Source organism: Xenopus tropicalis, chromosome 4 (genome assembly GCF_000004195.4).
Source record: "Xenopus tropicalis strain Nigerian chromosome 4, UCB_Xtro_10.0, whole genome shotgun sequence".
Lineage (NCBI taxonomy): Eukaryota > Metazoa > Chordata > Amphibia > Anura > Pipidae > Xenopus > Xenopus tropicalis.
This window is the reverse complement of record NC_030680.2, coordinates 52322860-52346820: the sequence shown is the minus strand read 5'-3', so window position 1 is coordinate 52346820 and position 23961 is coordinate 52322860. Positions and strand designations below refer to the sequence as shown.

The 23961-nt window shown below is 39.3% G+C and overlaps 1 protein-coding gene across 1 annotated transcript; it reads left to right on the top strand.

Annotated features, from left to right (window-relative positions):
- Positions 1-781: 781 nt before the first annotated feature.
- On the top strand, positions 782-23611 carry LOC100494266 (5-hydroxytryptamine receptor 3A-like). The gene is made up of 9 exons (XM_002932505.5): positions 782-978; positions 6067-6221; positions 9060-9104; positions 10318-10427; positions 12325-12497; positions 13205-13362; positions 22135-22336; positions 23026-23226; positions 23308-23611. The coding sequence occupies exons 1-9, from the start codon at positions 933-935 to the stop codon at positions 23589-23591; spliced, it is 1374 nt and encodes a 457-aa protein (XP_002932551.2). The 5' UTR covers positions 782-932; the 3' UTR covers positions 23592-23611.
- The last annotated feature ends 350 nt before the right edge of the window (positions 23612-23961 follow it).

The window sequence follows — 23961 nt, the reverse complement described above, 5'->3', positions numbered from 1 at the left end:
TGTTGTCGTGAATGGGGGCGGACTTGGGCACCCCAATGACAAATCTGGCGTTGTCTGTAGGGATCAGACTTTGTAGGATGCTACAAAATTTCATGCAGTTACGTGTGAAGATTTTATGGGTCAGATAAAATTTGACCCATAAAATCTGATCAAAATCTTTTTTGTAGTTTAGCCCTAACTCAAGGCAGTGTCAACCAGTGGTTACTACAACAAAGAAAGTGTTGTCTTGCATAAAAAAGGCATTAACTCAAGGGAGCTTAACTAGATAGGAGATTTTGATCAGATTTTGTGGGTCAGATTTTTACATTACTTTGAGATCTTCATTTCCTCATGATACAATGAAAACTAATTCTATACTATAGATGGGCTAAACATTCTGTTTCAAAGCATGTTATAAGCACATTACAATATAATTCACACATACCAAATAAAAATGTACATTTCCAATGGTAACTAAAATCTGTACAATTCCAATGGTAACTAAAATACAACTAGCTTTTCCAGAATTTGATATTGTTACAAAGACTAAATAGTCTTTGTAACAATATCCAATTCTGGAAAATCTAGTTGTATTTTAGTTACCGGTACCGTTGGAATTGTGCAGATTAACCCATTTTTTTAATGACTGTTTAGTACTTTGCTGATGCCTTGCATTGAGGAACTACAGTACATAGGTGACAGAACCTGCTCTCACCTACCAAACCTGTTTGCACAAAACCCCTAATTTCTTCCATTTCAGTAGTCAAGGAAACCAGTCCCCATTGGTTGTTTTTGTCCACATAGGATATTAACAGATAAATGACAGGAGAGGTAGTGTCATCTACAAGTTTTTCCTATTTTGTAGCTCTCACCGGACTGTGAGCCTTATATCTTATCTTATATCAGGAGAAAGGAACAAAAGAGATCACACACTCTGGGGCTCTTTTCCCAAAATGACTTTACAGTTCACATCTTTGCTGCTCTCAGCCATCTTACTGGGTAAGTAATTCTCATATAATCACCTAGCATTTTATTAGTATGTATTTATCCTATAACTGTTTAACTAATGACCGAGCACACTCGTAACTTAATTTTGTTGGTAATATAACTCTGTTATGGCTCTTATATCTTCACTGGCTTGGCCCATTAAATTAAAGATCAAATAGCCTAGCTCAGTGGTAATATCATTGACCAGCACCCCAGTTTAGTTGTAATGGCTTTTATGTTTCTCAGCTGTTTGTTGTTTCAAATAAATGTTTTTAAAATGCCTACTACTAAGCATTATTACATTGCACTGAAATCCTCAGTTTGTGTCATATTACAAGATTTCGGCATATTTTATTATTGTTAAAAGTAAGTTTCACAATAGATAATACAGTGGTCAGCTGCCACAAAAGAAGAATCTTACCAATGCTACAGTAAGCAATTTTTTCCTTTGATATACAGTAGATTCTTGTTCGTTCCATCACTGCTGTAGACTGCAGTAACCTGCTACTAACTGGCTTCCCCAACTCCCATCTCTCCCCTCTACAGTCTGTATGAAATACTGCTGCCAGAATTCTCCTCTCATCTTGGAGAGTTCAGGCCCTTTCACTGCTAAAGTCCTTATCGTGGCTTCCCATTAAACAAAGAATATCTTACAAACTTCTTCTCTTAATCTGCAAAGCCCTCCATTCCTCTGCTCCTCACTACATCTCTTCCCTTGTGTCTCCGTACATTCCAGGCTGACTCCTCCGTTCCTCACAGAGCAACCGCTTGGTTGTGCCCCCCACTACTACTGCTGTTTCCCGCCTAAAACCTTTCTGCCTCGCTGCCCCTTACATTTGGAATGCCCTCCCTGATTTCCTCCAGAGAGAATCCTCCCTCAGTCTTTTTAAAACTAAACTTAAAGACTACCTTTTGGAGCACTCGCACATCCCCTGATCTGGGAACTGGCACTTATATTGTAGTGTCACCCACTGTAACCTACAGCCCTTATATTCTCCTGTTTGTGTCTGTAAGTTACCCTCCCATTTAGATTGTAAGCTCTATGGGGCAGGGACCTCTATCCTCTTGTCTTGTTGATTCTTAACTTATTGCAACTGTACCTTGTATTTATTTGTATTTATTGTTATACTTTGTATTTATCTATTGTTTTAACCCCCTGTTGTTTTAATCTATTGTTCTACTGTACATCGCTGCGTACATAAGTAGTGCTTTATAGAGATATACACAGATACATAATATAGGGAATAATGTACCCCCTATTGTAAAATATAATGATTTTATAAGTAAAAGAGGAGTTCCATGATCATATAAAAACACAAGGCTAATTGGCGAGTGCTTTTATACAGTTCAGGTAACTCCAAGGTGATTTCTAATATCCTCATACTGTATATTACAAAGGGGGGTACATTGTTTATTATAATACACAAGTTTCAGTGAATCGTGACAGAAATTACATCACTAAGCACTGATTATAACTTATCACCAAGCAACTTTTATAAGGATATAATTTACAGGATATTCATGGCTCTTGTGTAAAATAAGAATATATTACAATGTATATAGTGTCTGACAGGAACATGTAAAGAAGAAAAAGAACCAAAACATGTAGCCACTGCCACCCCCATGATATTGTCTGCCAAGTGCATATCTGTCATACTGCCAGCATACCACTAAGGGGGGTCATATACATATCTGAAGTGAACACACCTTTTGTGTTTGTTTGCAAGAATTTTACCTAACCTGTTCCACTTGAATTGAATGTTTTCACCATGCCTCATTAAGGGTTTATGTAGGAGTTGTAGTATTTATAATACAGTAATTGAAGAAAGACAATAAAGTGAATTATAATGTATATTTGGGAGCAAAGACACCCTAAAAGAATTTGGTTCTGTTTCATGTACTGTACTTGCAGAAAATAATTGCATATTGATGTATTAATGTTTTTCTTATTTTGATTGCTGGAATCTGGTCCCTTTCTTTTTGTTTCTGATTTAGAAATGTATGTACAGTCATGCAAATGTGTGGCTTACATATGGGTAATGTATAAAGTTTTTTGAGACAATTTAAATTTAAGGCGTGATCTGTCTGATATACTGTATTTCCAGAATTCTGAACATGAACATCCTCTTTTCGGTCTAGTACTAATAGTACAAAATAGAAGGTGTTATTTATGACCACAAATGCAAAGAGAAAAGTTGTGACAATTTTGGCGCAATCGCCATGTTATTCCCATAATGCAGCGTTTCCCCCCTTAATTCTAGCATTGTTGCGGTCGCAAGAGGGGGTTACGTGGGAGGGGCGGTGGGGCTTGTACTTCAGCTCAAACTAAATACAATTGCAAATGAATCTGGTTGACACCACTTCCAGTGTTGGACTTGTGCACCCTATTCTTTAGGAACTGCACCTATTGATGCAGGGCACTCAAGAAACCCTTGAGCTACCACCAAACTAATTCAGTGGTTATTTAAAATGAAAGCTTCTTGATCCTGAGTCTTTTGGGAGTCAGAAAGGACAGAGTGGCACAGTGCGCAACTATAAGGAAGTGCAAGGTGCACATTTTGACACAAGTACCTGTTTACAGTATCTATTATACAGTATATTGCCAGCTATATTGCCAGCTATCCCAACTTGCTCCACTGAGAAATGTTTTGTTCCTTCTGATTCCACTGGAACAAAAGTTTGTAATCAGTAATCATGTTAACTATGGGAAACGATAAGGCTCGCCAACAAGTGACTTTAGACAAAAAATATTATGAATAAAAATCTAAAGTTTTTCTGCGTAACTTTCCTGATAAAAGTAAAAATATTGATTTTTTTTTTAAATATATCAAAATCTTCCCTTAATACTGTTCTTAAATCTTAAAGGGGGGGTTGTTCACTTTTATGTTAACTTTTAGTATTTTAGCATTCTGTCACTGTATGTACTGCCTGCCCTATGGCACACACAGGCAGCATTGGGCAGACAGAATGGCACACCCAGGCAGCATAGGGTAGACAGAGCATGGCACACACTGTGTGGGCCATACTCTGCCTGCCCTATGCTGCCTGTGGGAGGTGAACCTGGCAGGGGTTTGTTCTGGGAGTTTGTTAGCAGTTGGAAATAGCCATTAAATGGTCCCTAAGGTGTGTAATTATGTGCTGGGGGTTGCTGTGCTATCCACAGGAGAGGAAGAGGCATATGGATTTAAGGGTGTGTCTTAATATGACATAATTCTTTCACATATGAATGATGGTTGATATCCCCGCAGTGAACACCAAGCATTTGGGTTTTTGCTTTTGCTGGGCTACCACCATTAATGTGGGCATGGTCTTAAAAGCTCTTGTGATAATATGGGTGTGGTTTAAAATGGGTGCAGTTTAAAAAAGAGGAGTTGTCAAAACTGGCTTCCATTAGCAGCCTCGGCACCACAGAAGTTGGCCAGCACTGTCATAGAATGTCCTATTCCCTGACAATTTTTTAATTGATCTTCATTATTTATTTCTTATAGTTTTTTCAATTTGCCTTCTTCTTCGGATGCTTTCCAACTTTCAAATGGGTGCCACCGTCCTCAATAGCCAAAAAAGTGGAGAGTTGCGAAACAAAAAGTGACATAACTAGAAAATAAAAAATGAAGAGCAATTGCATATAGTCATATATATATATATATATATATATATATAATATCACACTCTATATCAGTGATCCCCAACCAGTGGCTTGTGAACCCAACCCCTTGGATGTGGCTCCCCATGGCCTGAAAGCAGGTGCTCATTTTTTAATTTCTGGTTTGGAGACAAGTTTTGGTTGCATAAAAAAGTATAATGCCAAATAGAGCCTTCGGTTGGTTGCCAGTCCCCATAGAGTCTATTGAGTAGCCAATTATAGCTCTTAATGGCACCCCCAGGAACCTTTTTCATGCTTGTGTTGCTCCCCAACACTTTTTCCATTTAAATGTGGCTTATGGGTATAAACGGTTGGGGATCCCTGATCATACTAAAAGTTAACTCAAAGGTGAACAACCCCTTTAAAAAAGCACACAGTGACACTATTGCACAATGCAGTGCATACGTCATTCTTGTAAATAATACAGTCTAATTTAGTATGGAGTAAAACTGGGTACCTCAAGAAATACTTCTGAGGAAGTGGCAAAGAAACGCGTCAAGCTCAGCAGGGTATGTTGTGGGGTTGAGCCCATTATGTTTCTTTGATGATTTTACTATAACAATAAAGACTTTTGTATTTTTTAATCGACTAGGTGTTGCTCCATGATTGGGACTAGTATTGTGAGAGGCGACGCCCATCTGGGGGTGGTGCATGTGTAGCACACCAGCGAGTCTACTGGTTAGTGCTCCTGGGTAAATTTTTCTTGTTGAAGTTTTGCCTCAAGAAATACACCAACAATATGCCACAGAAAGACAAGTTTACAAAATACGTTTTCTTAAGCCTTCAGCATCACGTTATTTGCAGGAATATTTCCCTTTTAAAGGGGACATATACCATAAATTTTTACAATGCACTAAACCATGTAAAATAATGTAAAATAGAATTAAGTGCTTTTATTTTAATACCTTTGGGTTCAAATACTGTATGTCCATAAGTGCTTGAAAACTCTACCCAGCCCTTTTGCAAGCTTCCAGTTTAGACTCTTCAGAATGTGGCTGGCCCAGATAGACTTCAGCAGAGCTACTTAAAGTGCAGTGAATATGCATGGAGTGGGCGGGGCTTAGCGATGTCACAGGCAGTCAGTTCCTGCTCTACTCGCTCCTCTCCCCACCCCCCCTGGCAGCAGCACAAGCAGAGAGACACAGGAGGAGAAACTGGGAGGGGTTTTCCCTGCTACTGTTGAGTAAAGCCTTTCAGTCAGTGCTGTGACCACTTCCTGTGGGAGACTGAAGGACACTCCCATGTTTCATTTTACTCTGGCTTCTGATTAGAGAGGTTGTGTATGCAGCTCTCATATAATGACAGTTTTAGGAGGTAAAATGCTTTCAAAACATCTTTCTTTCTGCATCTTTTTACATTTTGAGGGAGGATGAATATTATAACTGAATATGAACTTTATATAAAATGTCTCCTTTAATATGAGGCAAATGAGGTAATATGCTTTCTCTGCATTGCAGGTAGAGCTGAATGTAATCGTATCTGTTCATTGAATGACGTGCTACAGAATATCAGTCTGGCAAGTATTCCAGGTGCAAATATACGTCCTGTGAAGAACTGGCAGACACCTTCAGAAGTCTTTATACACGTAACCCTGTACAGTATTGTTAGCTTGGTAAGACCAACATCTTTGTTTAACTCAAGAACTCAAAAAACACAGCTTTAGTGACTGAGGTAAAAATCTTACCTTGGTTATGGTGGGTCCGGGTGCTCATGCCCCAGACCTTCAGCTTAGGGAGCCAATTCCGGATCACCAAAATACTGCCTGTATTTTCTAAGTTCCAACATCTTTGTTTATAAAACAGCTTCTTATCTTCAGTACTGCTTAGCAACCTTCCTGTATTATCCTGCTATGCCAGATAACCTAAATGCTACCCCGGGCTGGTGCTGTTCTCTCCGAGCAGGGGCACCAGCCTGGGGTACAAGGTAAGCGATTTAAGTCACTTTGGGGTGCCTAACATTTTGGCACCCCCAAGTGACTTTGCCTTTCTTTCTCCTTTAAGCTTTATCAGAAAGGTCTATGTAAATACAGCCATAAGCACTCACAGAAACGCTGCATTGATTCGTCTGTCAGAAGAATTGTTGTCTCAGTTTTCCTGTGCCAGAGACACTCAGCTCTCTCCCCTCTTCCTGCTCCCCCCTCCCTCAAAGAATGCTAAGAACTCACTCCCCCCCATTAGGAATGTGGATTTGAGCCAATCAGCAGGAAGCTTCCTCATAGTCTTACTAACTGAGCATGTACACGGGTCTTGGTCTCGGTACAATTGTTCACACAGCTTTATATCCTGAATTTTTCAGATAATCAGTTAAAAAAATAATGACATAACATTAAAATTACAGTTACAATCCTTTAGATAAATACATTGTTGCAGCAAATTAATCAATCTATGAACTGCTTTCAAAAGTAACAGCTTACATCAAATGTTAAATTCAGCCCTTGAGGTTGCCCTGTGCACAATTTATAAATCCACTTCACTCTTGCTAGACGAGGCGTAGGGTGCAGGCACATGTAGCCAAAATACGCATAAAAAAACAAGACTTTGCATTCTCTCGCGTTTTTATGCGTATTTCGGCTACTTGTGACTGCACCCAAGCGTATTCCATTCATTCGGGTGCAGGCACAAGTAGGAAGCGTAAGCCGGTATTTTCGGCAAACGTTTTTCCGCTTGCTGAAAATATATGCCCTACGCCTTGTCTGGCATTAGCCTAAAAGTTTTGATTGTATATCGCCCCCTCTAGGTCCTGTGGTCACTTTTTCAATTCCCCGTAGTCTCACATACCCTACATTACCATTACTGCACTCACTAAAGTGCCTAGAGACTGTTGTTGTTTCACTTATTGATTTTATTAAGTTTAAATGTGCCCTAGCCCTCTCCTTTAGTGGCCTGGTGGTACAGCCAACATATTGCTTTAAACATCTTGTGCAGGTAAGCAGGTATACAACTGACTTAGTATTGCAGTTTATATAACTCCTTATATCATAACGCTTATTTGTCACACTGCATACAAAAAAATCCGAGACATGCACTGCTGTGCACGTCACACATTTCCTTGCACCGCACCTATACATCCCTTTACTTGTAACCAAGTGGTTCTTTAATCACCCTGCACATACAGACTAGGAGCTAAAATAGAACCTAATGTGGGAGCCTTTCTCGCTACCATCCGGAAACCTGAATCAAGGACTTCTTTAAAGGCTTGGTCAGCATACAACACCTACAGATATTTTCCTATAATCTGTTTAATCTGATCAGACTGTCTACTGTACTTAGTTATAAGCATCACTGGGCTAGCCTTTTTTCTTTCTCTGAAATTCTTTTTTTTTTTTTTTTTTTGTAACTTAAATTTTATTGAAAAGTTTTGTCATTTTCATTTAGCACACTGTTTTATCATAGTACCGTTTTAGATCATATATAAAGAGAAATTTAAACCTGGGTGGATTAACGGGGGGAAAACAAAACACAACAGGGCTTCATTGTATATGCGTTTTTTTCGTTTGAGGGCTGCTACTTCTATTTCTAGGTCTAGGCTTCAGATAGTTCTTTATACACATCTATGGTTGTAAATAGCAGGCTTGTTATAAGTCTATATATTATAACAATTAGGGCCCTTTTTGGAAGGCCGATTTTGCACATTGTAGTAATACAATAAATACAATATTGAAAAAACATTACGCTGGACCAGGCAAAAATACTATGAAAGGGGGGATAAACCACACTCCCTTTTAGCTAAAAAAATAAAAAAAAGACCAACAAATACAATCAGCTATAACTGCAATTGCAGTAGGCAAAGGTAAAATGGCATATGCGCCAACAGAAATTGCAGAAGCCTTTCACAAATATTATACATCACTATATAATCAATGTGCAATCCTGTGTGTCTTTTGCAGCATTACTGTGAGTGCTTATGTCTGTATTTACATAGACCTTTCTGATAAAGCTTACTTATTTTTTTACCTTTAAGTGAATAAAACATTTATTCATCATAGCATAACCACGCAAGGCTGATTCTTGCTGACATCTTGCTGATTCTAAACATATCAGCCTCTATGCCCCCCCTGGAGCCACTGTGCACATTTGCACCATTCATCTGCACCCAGCCTGACGCATTGGATCCAGGTGCAGGCTCATGGAAAGGCTGTTCGGAGCACAGGTACAGAATCAGTCCCATGTAGCCTGTTACAGTTTGAATAGCATCCCCCATGGCTACACAGCAGCTTTGTTTATATAAACTATAGAACTGTTTCTAAAGCACGCACATCCAATGCAGGGAAATAATAAATAATATTTTAATTACTTGATGGTGGCCCAAACCTGCCTTCAGTATGTAACAGGTAAAATATAATGGGCAGCACAGTTAAAATATTAATAAAATATTGCTTTTTAAATATAAATGACTAAGCAACATTTAATCGCTATCCATTTCACACAATATTATCTGTTGTTTCTTTTAGGACACAAGTTCCCAAACACTTACAACATACATCTGGTTATATTTGGTAAGATCTCATTTTTATTTTTATATTAATTAATCACATTCATAAGCATGTGATAGGCTAGATCCATTGACACAGCCAGCCATCACAGTGCCACATATATTAGCATTATATCGTTGTGTGTTTATATTGCGTTTTATCAAAGAGTGTCTATGAGGAGAAACAGCCTGGTGCGGCTTTAGGCTACTGTCACACAGGATTGATTCTCCAATCTGCTGGCCTCTACATACTCCTCTGTCTGCATAGGCACTGCATTAGCCTGGGTGCAGACATGAGACAAGAGCTTTTTGCTGAGAATCTAGCAATGTTGTGAAGGTTACTGGCAAAAAACCTGGACCCAGGGGTGACACAGTGACTATGAGTACAAATCAACGAATGGGCTGTGTGGCAATAGCTCTAGCCTTATACGGCAATTCCACATGTGGCGGTTTTACACCATGTCATTACAAAATTGTGAACTTAATATTGTGATATGCAACAAACTGTAGCAATGTATAACTAAGCACTGGTATGTTTATATGGTAATGACTTGATCCAAAACTCCTACAGTGAATACAGAGGACTCAAAAAATGACAATAATTAGTGGTATTGCAGGAATACCTTTATAATACTACAAAATAATATTATGTAATGATGCTTATTAATGAAGTGGACAATATCCTCACATAAATTCTGCAACCAGCTTTAAATATACTACATTTTTATTAACGTTTTTTGTTTTTACTATAGTAATGCTTATTTGGTGTTTTTTCACCGTGTTGGAAAGTTGTAAAATTTCTACATAGCCCCAAAGGAACAAGTGACCCACATTCATGTTATGCTTATACACTAGTTGGTGATACCCACAGAAAAACAGGTTTTTGTAGAAGAGGCACATGCCTAGTGGGCAACGGTGAATGGTGGGGCGTTTGAGGCATATACCTCTTCTGCCTGCCTACCCCACGTTCTAACTCTACTGTAACTGCCAGCTTTAGCTCATCAGGGAATAGGGAAATTTAATAAACAGTTCTGACAGGCAGTGGGGGGCAGGTGTGATGGGGGGTGCGTTGGGTGACTTCACCTTTTGGTCCAACACTGTCATATACTACACCATATGCAGATTTAAAATATCCAAGTTATGTATGTGAAGGAGTATGACTGGAATAAAAATGATTCTATATTTTTTCCTCAAATGTACAGTTTACTTTTGCTTTATATTGTTTTTTTTTTTTTTAGAAATGGAAGAATGAATTCATATCCTGGAACCCAGTTGACTTTTGTGATATTGATGAAGTTACCAGTCTGGGAGATACATTGTGGAAACCAGACCTATACATTTATCAATTGTGAGACTAATATACCATATATTGTGTTGTCTTGTGATACTGCTGGCAGACTAAATGAATACTGCCATGGGAAAACATGTTTTTTTTTCAAAATGCATCAGTTAATAGACCTTCTCCAGCAGAATCCTGTATTGAAATCCATTTTTCAAAAATGCAATCAGATTTTTTTAATATTTAATTTTGAAATTTCACATGGGGTTAGCCATATTCCTAATTTCCCAGGGTGCCACACTCATGTGGCTTGTGCTCTGATAAACTTCAGTCACACTTTACTGCTGCGCTGCTTCCCCCCCAGCAGCTGATCAGCAGAACAATGGGAAGGTAGCAAGATAGCATCTCCCAGTAGATATCAGAATAGCACTCAATAGTAAGAAATGCAAGTCCGGCTTGGGACTCCTCCAGTTACACGGGAGTAGGAGAAACAATAGGTTACCTGAAAGAAGTTCTAATGTGTAACGCTGGCTCCTTCTGAAAGTGCAGGCACAATGCACTGGGATGGCAAAAATAAATTTGTTGGTCCAAGAATAACATTTTAAATGTTAGAGTGAATTAGAAATAATGTCCATAAAAATCATGACAGAATCCCTTTTTAGGAATGCTTCCTAAAAATATTGGAGAAAAAAAATATTGGATTAAAAATGTATGTTGTGTATAGTGGCCAACTCATTCTTTCATGGATACTTCAGATCCTAGGGATACATGCAATATTAACTATTTATGCATGTATCCACATTATTTAGTGATCAGCAAAGCTGCATTTGTGTGTCGGGTTACCAAATTATCCTTGTAAACCATTGTTCTGCACAACAGCTGTTTATGCAATGACCATCAGAAGAACTGCTGTGTTGTGACCCCACAATTATAGTGATATTCCTCTAACAGGTAACCTTTCACCACACTGCAGGTTTGTACCAAGAGTCAGTATGCTTTTCTGTTATTGAGTGTGTTGTATAAAAAAAAAAATGTACTATTCATTTGTAAAGCTGACTAGAAATAAGTCAACCATCTTCCTCACATCTTACTACTGTATTTATATAAAAGGGCAATTTTACATAAACAAACAAGCATGCAAAGAGATAAAGATTAATTTTTATAAAGTAAATAGTTGGGCAACATTAGGGTTTGGTGCCACATGCTGGGAACTGCACTGCAGAAGCATAATTAAGGAAATGCACTAGCCAGGCACATTTTTAAGGCAGGACTGAAGATCGTTGTGGCCAGACCAAATGGGAGATTCCTTCAGGGCTAGTAAGTGGATAGTAGTTGGGTGTGAGTTCTTTCTAGGAGTGAAAGGTAGTTAGGTTACCCAGAAAGGACCATCTGTTATCCCAACAAGGAGTTAGTATTTTGGGGCAGAGCCCCCAGGTGACTGTGTGCCAGGTAAGGAATTGAAGTGTTCAGATGTAGGTTGGAGGGAACCTTTGGGTGAAGCTTGGGCACTATATGTGGGACACCATAGAGAAACTGGGAGAATATTTATTAGGATGAGAAGGCCCTCTATGGCTAATGGCCTGTTTATTCCTGCATGACAGAGGTACTGGAGGCTTTAGGAGAGGAACACTGTGTGACTGTGAGGAACAGAGAGAGAGACTACTGCAGTATTGTTTATTGTGTATCTTTGAGTTGGCAACCAGTGCCCCAGTCTGTAACCTTCCTCCCTGCAAGTAGCTGCTCAATAAAAGTGTCCTGGTTCATCGCTTTACTGGGTATCATGCCTGCTTCTTACAGTAAAGGACGTCCTCATACATCTAACTGTAATGGGTGTCTACCAGCCACAGGTAGCCCAGTTACAAGCAGGCAAACCGAAAGGCTGGTAAACTTACTGATGATGCCCCACTAATCAACTTTTATGCTTCTAAATTAACCTCTCTGTAACAATATATCTTTTATTAATTAGGGTAGAACCAGATGATAAAAACCCAGTGATTCCTTACTACAGGATACAGAATGATGGTGATATCGTTAGTAGCAAACCTTTAAGGATCATCAGTTCCTGCAACATTAATATCTTCAAGTTCCCATTTGATACACAGACTTGCAACCTAACATTTGGTTCTTTCATTTACACTGGTAAGTAACAAGCAGCCAAAACCTTCTGCTACACAACAAGTGCCATAAATGATAAACATTCATCATTCAACTGTTAAAGGTCTTTCTTGTTTGCTTGGAATACACCTAACCTTTTAAAGGAGGTTAAGCAGTTTTAGCTCTGCTACTTGGATGTTTCCAATATACATTATACATAACTCACAGATTTAAGTATAAACTTTTTACACCCCTTGTTCTAATCATTGTGGGTCTGAGATCAAAATAAGGAGCAAACAAAAAAAAAACAAAAAACCATAGAACTTAGTAGACAAAATGTTCAGAAATAAGTGCATTTTCCATTGACTACAAAGAAAACCACAACTATTACAGAAAACTATTCCTATATGCTGTAGATATAGAGCTCCTTGTACAGTACTTCCCATTGTAGTAAGTGTAAAGTGTTCAGACACAATTTGATCCACCTAGGAAAAAATTACATGGCAAATTAAAGCAAAAAAATGTTGTTTTTTTTAATTCAAACTAAAAAGGGAAGTTGAGGTTTATAAGGGAAATAGTTAGGCAACTAAAAACATGTTCTAATGAAGACACATATGGTCCTCATGAATACTATAAGTCTAATAATGTGTTACATTACACGTGGACAGGCCAATAATAAACATTGTTTTAGAGACTTGACAGATTCTCATAAGGAAGTTTTCCATGTCACGAGAAACTGTTTTCTTTCGCAGTGGAAGATATTATCATGTTTCCGAGTTTAAATTCCTCTGAGGTCAGCCAACTCTCTTTGGACAGTTTTGTTAGCAAAGGAGACTGGAGCTTGTTGGATGTTGCAGTGGTAAACCAAAGTCTGGTTGGTGATGGACAGTTTAGCGAAGTTACTTATATGGTAAGAGGACAGACACAACATTAAATCTGATACAAATATGTTAAAGTGATACTGACACCAAAAAATTTCTTATAAAAATATGAACCTACTTCCAAACCTACCTATAGGTCATGTTGATTGTTTTTTCCTAAAAGTCCTGTTTCTCTACATAAATTCTACTGAAGATCCTAAGCCCAACTGTCTGGCAGCCCGACCGTAGCTTCTCAATCTGTCAAAATGATTATGTCATCAACTGGGAGGATTCAGCTTGCCGTTTGCTTTAAAGAGTTCCCCCTCCCTCCCTCGCATAGCGTTGTGAACTAGATAGCAGGCAGGTAGTGCTGAGCGAATCTGTCCTGTCAAAAAATTAGCAAAACGCATTTGTTGCACAATTTTTTTGTCGTCTGCATCTTTTTTTTTGCCCGTGGCTATCTTTTTGTCGGCGCGGTTATTTTTTTGTCGCCCACGTTTTTTTACGCCCAATTTGACACATGACAAAAAAAACTTATTTTTTCTGTGGCGAATTTTCACAGAAGTTTCGCTAAACAATTTGCCAATGGCAAAATGCGGAAATTCACTGTGAATCCATGCCTTGTTGAAAAAATGCGCTCATCACTACAGGCAGGCTTGATCTTTCCATTGCCTGCCTACTTCAAAGGGCTGTGCCCCCCCCCCCCCTTTGCTCTTCCCACAAAGAATTAAATAGCAGGCCAGCTTAAGATTTCCTGTGCCTGCCTGCTTCTAAGGGTTCTCCCTCCCCCATTACACATAGACAACGGAGCTGAGCTTGTCACACACTGGCTGAAAGCAGAAGGGGCGTTGCAGGTTTGTGATTGGGCATATTTATTTACTTGTGAGGCATTTAAATTAAAACCCGGAAGAGGGGAACAAACTTGGCTGCACCGTGGGTCTGTAATTCGTGCTACCATAATTATGGAGCGAAAAAACGTTGCAGATTTAGTTTATAAGGAATTTAAAGCTGATACAAATTAAAACACAACAGCAGGTGTAAAATGTGGCTAATATTTGTCAGTTTGCATCCTATAGGCAAAGATTGCTATATAAGGTTAAATGGTGCTCTTGGTACAATTACCCATTAAAAACAGTATACCAATATACTCAACTATAAACTGATCCAAATATAAGCTGAGGTACCTAATTTTACCTAAGAAAACTAGAAAAACTTGTTGACTTGCGTATAAGCCTAGCATGGGAAATGCAGCAGCTATTGCTAAGTTTCAATAATCAAAATACCAATCAAATTACATTAATTGAGGCATCAGTTGGGTATATGTTTTTAAATATTTATTTCAAAGAAAAACAATAAAGTAGCTCTGTAAGTGGAGAAGAGGGTCAACAAAAACAATATGGTATCAACAATGATACTTTAAGAATCAGCAACCAAGCTAAAACACAAACAGTTAAAATCCTTCAAAACTGGATTCCTCCTCATCATCTGTATGTCCAAACAGAGCTTCAGCTACAGCTGGTGTGAGGTTATCAGCATAGACATTGTCATCACTATCACTGCTGTCATTCTCATACAAAGCTCTGCCTTCACTGCCATCCATAGCATTACTAATGCCACATTTCATGAATGTGCACCATGACATCTTGAATGTCTTCCCATGCATCTCGAACCCACTTTGCTATTAATTCTATGTGGGGCTTCATTAGATTTCCAACTTTTGTCAGTCCGGCTTGACCAGATGATATCCATTCATGCCGCTTCTTTCGCACACGGTCTTTGAAAGCCCACCTGGGATAATGGCCAAAGTAACTTGTGATGACGTAAAAAAAATTCTCATGTGTGGGCTCTGAACATATCCCAATCTAGCAATGGTGGTTTCTTCTTTAAGGCTGCTCCTGGTCGTCCATTCCAAATTTCTTCTAGCCATGTTTTTGTTCTTCATCCATACAGCCTTTAACATGTGGGTGCACTGTAATGACAGGCTGCAGCTTAGTTCCGTTAGCCAAACATAACAGAACGTGTGGTTCTGAAGAAAATAGTTTTGTCATCAAAACTTGTTACAGTTCTGTTGCTTGGCAGATCAGTCATGGGGGTTTTATCCATATTCCCGATATCTCCCAGGTCATAATTATGAATCCTTCTTTGTTTTATGATGAATGATTGGAATGACATCACTTTTTCTTCAAAGTCTTGCAGCAACTTCTGTAAAATCTTTGTTCTTTGTCGCAAAAATAGGCCAAACCTATTCGTGAAGCGGGTACACCATCCTGCTGACACAGCAAATTTTTCAACGCCTGGTGCTTTATATTTGTCATCCATAGCCATTTGAAGGGCATGTAAGCAAATTCCCATGTGCGTTGTGCAGTAATCATTTTGGCGACAAGCCATAACCCATTCATGCAATTCAGTCTCTAGAGCCCCATAAGAAGTCATTAAACCATGTTGAGCTTTTTTAGATTTTGGAATCTTCTCCAAGCCAGCCTTCATTTTCCGCCACTCCCTCAATTGTTTTTCGTCAACACAAAATTCCCACTTCCAATACTGTTATTGCTCTCTTCTGCTCTTGACACAGCCTTGAAACCAGCTTTGTATGGCCTGCGTTTTTGTTTAGGTCCAAGATTAGCAGTATCGATATCTATTTCTAACTGGATAAAAAAAGACTTTGAAAAAGTCCAACATGGTATAACATGGTATAACATTTTTTTTTAGAAAAAAGGAGCTCCCACTGAATCCAGAGCACTTTTTCTTTTAGCTCTGGTTCAGAACATCTGATGTTGTCTGACGCTGCTAGCAGGGCTCATTGTACAGGAGTCTGTGTGTGATGTTGTAGAGCAAGCACTGCTGGCAGTTTCAGACAACGCCGCTCTGTCTCATCACATTCAGTAGAGACAGAGCGACGTTGTCTCAAATCAGCAGCAGCTGTGTTGTCTTAAAGCAGATCTCCTGAACCAGAGCACCTAGAAACAAAAGGAAAAGTGCTCTGTATTAGCAACGCTGATCACATGATATAACCATATCATGTGATCAGCGTTGCTAATACAGAGCACTTTTCCTTTTGTTTCTAGGTGCTCTGGTTCAGGAGATAATCCTGCTAATACTGGTAAATACTGTACAGGTATGGGATCCCTTATCCGGAAACCCGTTATCCAGAAAGTTCTGACTTACGGAAAGGCCATCTGCCATAGACTCCATTATAAGCAAATAATTCTAATTTTAAAAAAATAATTTCCTTTTTCTCTGTAATAATAAAACAGTACCTTGTACTTGATCCCAACTAAGATATAATTAATCCTTATTGGAGGCAAAACAAGCCTATTGAGTTTATTCAATATTGAAATGATTTTTAGTAGACTTAAGGGATCTTTCTGTAATTTGGATCTCCATAACTTATCTTGAACTTTAATCAATTAGGATTAACTATAATTAGGATCTATAAATATCTAGCACTAGTACTGTGGAAGACGAGGCCGGGATTAACTGCAGGGATGTGTGACGTCACTTCCGCCCCAGACGCTACTGCAGTGCTCAGAAGAGCGCACTAACAGGTAGCCTGTCAGGTTGGCAGGGGCGGCGGGAGCGGCAATTGCGGAAGGGGTCACACAAAGGGGGTCTGAAGGGACCCCCTTTTCCTGGAGAGAAGCATGCAAGTGAACAGCTGCTTGTGCAGACACATCTGAATGTTAGGTAGGGGATGGGTTTTGCAAAGAGCCGCTGGCTTCTTCCAGCAAGGAAATGAGAATCAGCCACTTCGTGTGTACTAAAAAAAGCTTGTATTGCACCCGACTCAAGTATAAGCCGAGGGTGACTTTTTTAGCACATTTTGGGTGCTGAAAAACTCGGCTCAGTATATACAGTAACCTCTAGTTACTAACAGCTAAGGTTACAGATTTAAATATAACACTGGATGAATGTGGAGTGGCAGAAGGCATTTGGGGAAGAATGAAAATTTTGCAGGACTGAGTTCAATATCAGGGTCACATATGATCACAGGCCAGGCAAATTAGAATATCTTATTCATGTGTCAAGATATGTTCTATTCCATTAATGCCTAAAGAAATTAATAGGCATTTCATGAGAAAACTTTGAGATTTTCTAGAGAGTGTATAGTACCAATCCTTCACCTGCCAATCTTCTGGATAAATTATCGATTCTACAAATTATATTTTAAATTGATATATTTAACAGTCTATAAATTAGATTTCGATACTGCTCTACATATCTAAAAACAACAAGAACCATTTGTGACAAGAACTCAATGTTGATCTAGAAGCTGCTTCTCCTTTTCTCTTCCCCGTCGGAATCACAAACAGTTTTCTAGACCTCTCAGTTCTACTGATATAAGTCTTCAGACACCTCTTCACATCCAAAGTAGACAACTGGTCATGGCAAGTCACAGGAGGATCTAAGGAGAGTAAACTAATTGGCTCGTTAATATGAAATTTGAAGACAACTTTAGGCAGAACAGAACAGGTCTTAGTACCACCTTTCCTTCATGAAACACCGTATATGGAGGATCAACTGAAAGGGCTTGAAGCTCATAAATTCTCCAAGCTGATGTGAGTGCTACTAGAAAGAAGGTCTTCAAGGTCATAGAAGACTGTTTCTGAACATCCCAACTCCTTTAGGATTTGCCTCTAAACTTCCAGGCCTTTAGACTAAGACTCACTGAGTCTGGATTTTCCCATCTTCCCTGAACCAAAAGATCCCCGGTCTGCAGGAGAGATAGTGGGCATGAGACTGAAAGGCTCCTCAGCAAGGGATACCAAGGCCTCCTCGGCCAGTCTGGGAGAACTGTAATAACTCTAATTCTGGTTGAACGGATCTTCAACGGGACCTTCAGAATGACTGTGTACATCTTTCCCTCTGATACCAAACAGGTCCATTCAATTCTACGATAAAGCGTCCACCGCTGCTGCTCCTGAACAAGGGACTCTTGAATGCCAAGCTCCCGATACTTTATTCCAATGAGTTGCCATCAGATCTACTTCCAGACAACCCCAGATGGATATTATCCAAGAGAACACTCTCGGATTCAGTGCCTACTCTCCTCTGAGTAAGAGCTGTCGGCTGAGACAGTCCGCCTCCACATTCTCTGTCCCCGGAACCCACTGGGCTGTTAGGTCTAAGAGATGACGTTGAGCCCATTCTATAATTGGGAGAACTTCTCTGAAGAGTGACTTGCTCCTCGTTCCCTCTTGCCCTCTGATGTAGGCTGTGGCCGAAGCATTGTCTGTCCTTATTTTGACAGCGGAACCCTGGAGGATCTCCCTGATAGAAACGAGTGCCTGAAATACTGCTCTGAGCTCCAAGATGTTGGACGGGACTTCTGAGAGATCTTCCATCCATCTCCCTTGAGATTAAAGATTCAGGAGATGTGCTCCCCAGCCCAGGCCTGAGGCATCTGTAAATAGTTCTATCTACTTCGTATTAGACCCCCACAAAGATTGCTGGAGACCATCCACCAGGATAACTGCCTCTTGCATTTCGCAGTGATTCGGATTATCTGAGACCAATTCTGCCCCACTGAATCCCACTGACTCAGAAAAGAGAGTTGGATAGACCTCATCCTCCATTTGGCCCATCTGACAAGGCCTATAGTGGAAGTTAGACTTATCAGGCTCATGAACTTCTTCGCCGATGTGGCTGATTCCTCTTTGAATTGTGTCACCTGAAGAATGAATTGTGTCACCTGAAGAATAATGTGATCTATTTTCTCCCTGGGCAGAGACACTAGCCCCAATAAGGTTTATATCTGGGCTCCCTGCGAAGGAGTCAACTGGCTCTTGGCCAAATTCACAATCCAGTCAAATCTCTCCAAGACCTCCCTGGAATGTAAGGTCATCGGATCCCTTGCTACTAGGAGAAGGTTGTCGAGATAATGATATATTTCTATACCATATCCAGTTAGCTTGGCTATGATCACAACGTAGGTCTCCTGTAGTCTTGGTTACCAAAATGAGACGAGAGTAAAATCCACTTCTTTCTGCCTGGTATTAAAGGAGCTGTTGGACATACTGGAAAATAAATTCTCTTTTTTGGGAATCGTGAGGTAAAGTGGTAGGAATGAAATGATCTAAAGAAGGTCTTCTTCATCTGAAGAAGGTGTCTGACTGCTTCTTGGAAGACTCACGAAAGCGCCTCGCCTGTGGAAGAAGGTGCTCTTTCCTCCAGTCTATTTAGATATTATGTCATCCAATGCCCTGCCAAATAAACACTTGCCTTCATAAGGCATCTTACAGAGTGAATTTTTAGAGGCTGTTGTAAGGGTTAATCTTTTTAACTCCGTCTGTGCTTCTCTGCACTATATCTAAGCAGTCACGAACCGGTTCGATTTAATCTGTGCGTCGGCGAAACATCTGATATCGTCTGCGCATGTGCGCTGATCAGGGAACTTGTACAAACGATACAACCAGTATGTGTATTGCAAACAAGTACAACTTTATTTTGTTTTGATATTACTTATATAGTAGATAGAAAAACACATCCCATTATGCTTACGTATCATGGGTGGGTACATTGCAATTATTAGTAGAAATACAGAAATTATTTAATTAGCTGCTGAAGCTTTATTATGATCTCTTAGCCTTGAATATTAGCTGAGATAATCAAGGCCAAGAGCAACTTGGACAAAGACAAGATAGTGAGGGTAATCATAACAATTGAAGTAACACATTCACAGGCCTTCATGATTCAAAACAAAATTGTGTAAATTCAGCATTAAGCAATTTAAACCCTATCAGCTGTGTCGGCAAACCAAAACCTGACCCACAGGGCTCTACATGCCATTACTCTGAAAGCTTTTGATCGAGCAGAAAGCTGGACTAGATGAAGTGCTGCTTCTAGGCAAAAATTAGATGCTAGCCCGAAATCCTCCAGGCCCTCCAAGATCTTATCTCCTTCACCGCTTGCTCTAAATTCCCAGCCCATAGGGAAAGGGCCTTGGTTATTGAGAGGAGTGCCACCACTGGCTTACATGCGGCACCGGAGGACATATAACACTTCTTGAGCTCCGTCTCCATTGGCCTATCCATAGGGTGTTTTAGAGCAGATATATTGTCAATTGGCAAAGCTGTTTTCCTTAAAAGTCTAGCCACTGGGGCATCAACTAAAGGAGGTGTGTTCCAAACCTCCTGGATATCATCTGCAGAACCTTTCAACCTTTTTCTCTACTGGAATACTTTTAGATATGTTTGACCACTCCAGTTGAATCAGATCTTGTACCTCCTTATGAATAGGCAGAGAGAACTCCCAGAACTGTGCCCAGTAATCTTAAATTATTTAACATATTTTCATTTCGGTATGAAAATAGAAGCAAAACTTACTTTGTGTGAGAGAGTAATCTGAACCCAGGCTGGGACAGAAGAAAAAATAAATGGTTAATCTTTGAACCTATAAATCCCTCCTCCTACTGGCTCACAACAAAGATTAACCATTTCTTTTGTCCAGGCTGGGAACCAGCAGGGGAATACCCATCAGTAAATGTTTTATGTTGACAGAGGATGACCAGGAAAAGCTTTATCCTATAAGGCAGTGCTGTCCCACTGGCGGCCCCCCTCTGTGTGACCCCCCCACCTGTCCGGCTGCTGGAGAGTATGGCAAAGTATGAGTGAGGGCATACTCTGCATGCCCTATGCTGCCTGTGTGTGCCATACTTCACCTCCCACAAGCAGCATGGGGCAGGCAAACCTGGCAGGGTTTGTTCTGGGAGTTTGTTAGCATTTGGAAATAGTCATTATATGGTTTCTAAGGTGTGTATGTGCTGGGGATTGCTGTGCTATCCACAGGGGAGGCATATGGATTTAAAGGTGAAGGAAAATCATTTTGGCATTTTACTGCCAATAGATTTGCTACATTAGTGCCACCTAGAATGCTGTATTTATTCTGCAGAAAGCTTTTTCATAATCAGAGAAAGCTTCTAGGGCTCATTACTCAGATGTTTGCAGCTGCCATTTTAGCTTGGTCTTCATAGCTTCCTGCCTGCAGTTTAGCAGTTATAGCTCAGATTACACATTCCTAAGGGTGGGGGAGTGAGTTTTTTTAATATTTTTATGGGGGGGAGCAAAAGAAGGGAGGAGAGAACTGTGCAGACTCTGGTATCAGACTTCCTCTCTCAGAAAAATCCTTCATTCCAGAGGCCAAAGAACATGTTTATCAAAAGAAACACAGGATTTCTTGTCTCCTTTTTTGTAAAGGAGAAGGAAAGGTAAAAAATAAGTAAGCTTTATCAGAAAGGTCTATGTAAATACAGCCATAAGCACTTACTTCCTCTAAGGGTATGTCTTAATATGACATAATATAATTCTTTCAAATGTGAATGAAGAGGGATATCCCTACAGTGAGCACCACTTTGCTGCGCTACCACTATTAATGTGGTTATGGTCTTAAAAGCTTCCATTATCGGGCCTCCACCATGGATTCCTGTATTTTGAAGGCACCATGACAGCTATTGTAATAAAAAATAAACATTGAGGTTCAGGTTGCTCATGCTTACCATAAGGCTAATGCCACACCATGCCCCTTGTGCAATTGTACTTAATCAAGGAGATCCTCTGTATTTCTTGTGCTGAACATTTATGTGGCATTCCCCTTTGGCAGGTATACATGCTTAGAATATGCTGTAAAACATATTTGACACAATAAATGTAGGGGGTTTACCCACTTTGAATTGCCTTTGTGTGCTGGTTGTTTTTTCTTTCCAATATATTGGTGAGGTGACAGCCCCCTAGTCACCATATGGCATACCAACTCTGATTTCTGCATGGTACATTGTATTTGATCTCAATTATATATGTTAATATCTTCTTTTCTTTTCCCCTGCCTAGATAACCATGAAACGGTCCTCTGTTGTTTTTGTAATTAATCTCATCGTCCCAGCTTGCTTCTTGATTTTCCTGGATTTTGCCAGTATGTTCATACGGATAGGGGAAACGCTTGAATTTAAAATAACCATTGTTCTGGGGTTCTCTGTGCTCTTGCTGATCTTAAATGATATGATGCCAAGTTCTGACAACCCCCCTATGTTAGGTGAGTAACATGCAACATAAAGGTAAGGTGGTCTTAGTTATGTCATAAGTGTTTTTATGATTTAATTTGATATAGATCTATGTTATAGAATATATAGAACATAATAGATATATATATAACAACAAACTCCAAAAAAGTTGATCAGGGCAGATTGAAATGAATTATCATTCAGGTTGCCAATGGAACACATGAAAGTCCATCGCACATCAGTTGCGATTTTAATTTAAGGATATTCAGTAAGAAAATTGGACAGGTGCATCTGGCAAGCTTTCTTCCGACATCAATCAATCATTCGGTGCACACCAACCTTACGATGGCCAGCTTAAGACTAGGAGAAATGAAGGGTCAGGAGAGCACATCAGGAACAATAAAAACATTAATGGATTAAAAACACTTTGGGGCAGATTTACTAAAACTAGAATTTTTCTGGCCCTGAAACTCGTATAAACTCGACATGGTATTTTTTTTAATAAAACACGATCATTTTTAGATTTATTAAATGTCACTATAATGCTGGTAGGCTCGAACGAAAACAGCAAGTTTATTGTCCAAACATCTGATAATTCTACGTTCAATTAAAATTTTACATTCTTCTGTAACTATTTCTTTTAATTTGCTTACCCATTTTTTAAGTGTTAGCTAATTAGTTTGCAAAGAATTAACAATGATTTGTGTGTGTGTTGACACAGGTATTTTCTGCGTTGTTTGTCTGGCTATAATGGTGATCAGCATCCTTGGTTGTATCCTTACCAACTACATGCTGACATTGTCAGACATGCAACCAAATGTCCCGAACTGGATAAAGACTTTGATCCTAAAACATTTAGCGCGTATCCTGTTTTTTAAGTTGTACAAAAATGAGCAAAATCTTGTAGTCTCAGTAGATACAGGTGAGTATGGGGAGAGAGATGAGATGAGAGAATACACTGAATGTATTGCCTTTTGTTTATACCAGTTTATATTTCTGGCAGATCCAGGTGTTAGCAAAGCATATAACCAGCCTGACATGGAACTTCAAAAGAAAAAGAAAGATTCAGACAAAGAGATTAAAATAACTCCGGAAGTGAGATTATTAAAAAAATTGTTGGATGAAGTTCTGAAGATAAACCAAAACCTGAAATTGTCCAAGAATGAGCAGGATGCCAAGTCAGAGTGGTACATGGCTGCTCTTGTGGTGGATAGGCTGATTTTATTTTTGTACTTAATTATTGTCATCATAATATTCATTGTTCTTATTATTGTCTGGGCCAAATAAACTATATTTATATAAGCAAATACCAGAACAACATGGAGCAACAAGGAAGCACAAATTTATCAGTCACAGTCCCAAGGCTTTAATATGACTGAATGTGGATATATCCAAACAAAGAAATAATTGTCACCTCTGGGGGCAAATGTTTTTGAGAGATGTATCCAACAAGTTCCCTCCTCTCTACTTTTTTCTCCTTGTGTGAGATACCAACAAATCCCGTTCCCATTTTTATTTACATTTAGATTTGTGTTTTTTTTTTTTTTTGTTTGTTTTTTTTGCCAGTACAGGTCCTTTTCAAAAAATTAGCATATTGTGATAAAGTTCATTATTTTCTGTAATGTACTGATAAACATTAGACTTTCATATATTTTAG

Excerpts from the sequence above, each read along its gene's own strand:
- LOC100494266 (XM_002932505.5), top strand. The coding sequence starts at position 933 with ATGACTTTACAGTTCACATCTTTGCTGCTCTCAGCCATCTTACTGG. Across the intron at positions 979-6,066 it reads GCTCTCAGCCATCTTACTGG|GTAGAGCTGAATGTAATCGT; the intron begins GTAAGTAATTCT and ends TCTGCATTGCAG. Across the intron at positions 6,222-9,059 it reads TGTACAGTATTGTTAGCTTG|GACACAAGTTCCCAAACACT; the intron begins GTAAGACCAACA and ends TGTTTCTTTTAG.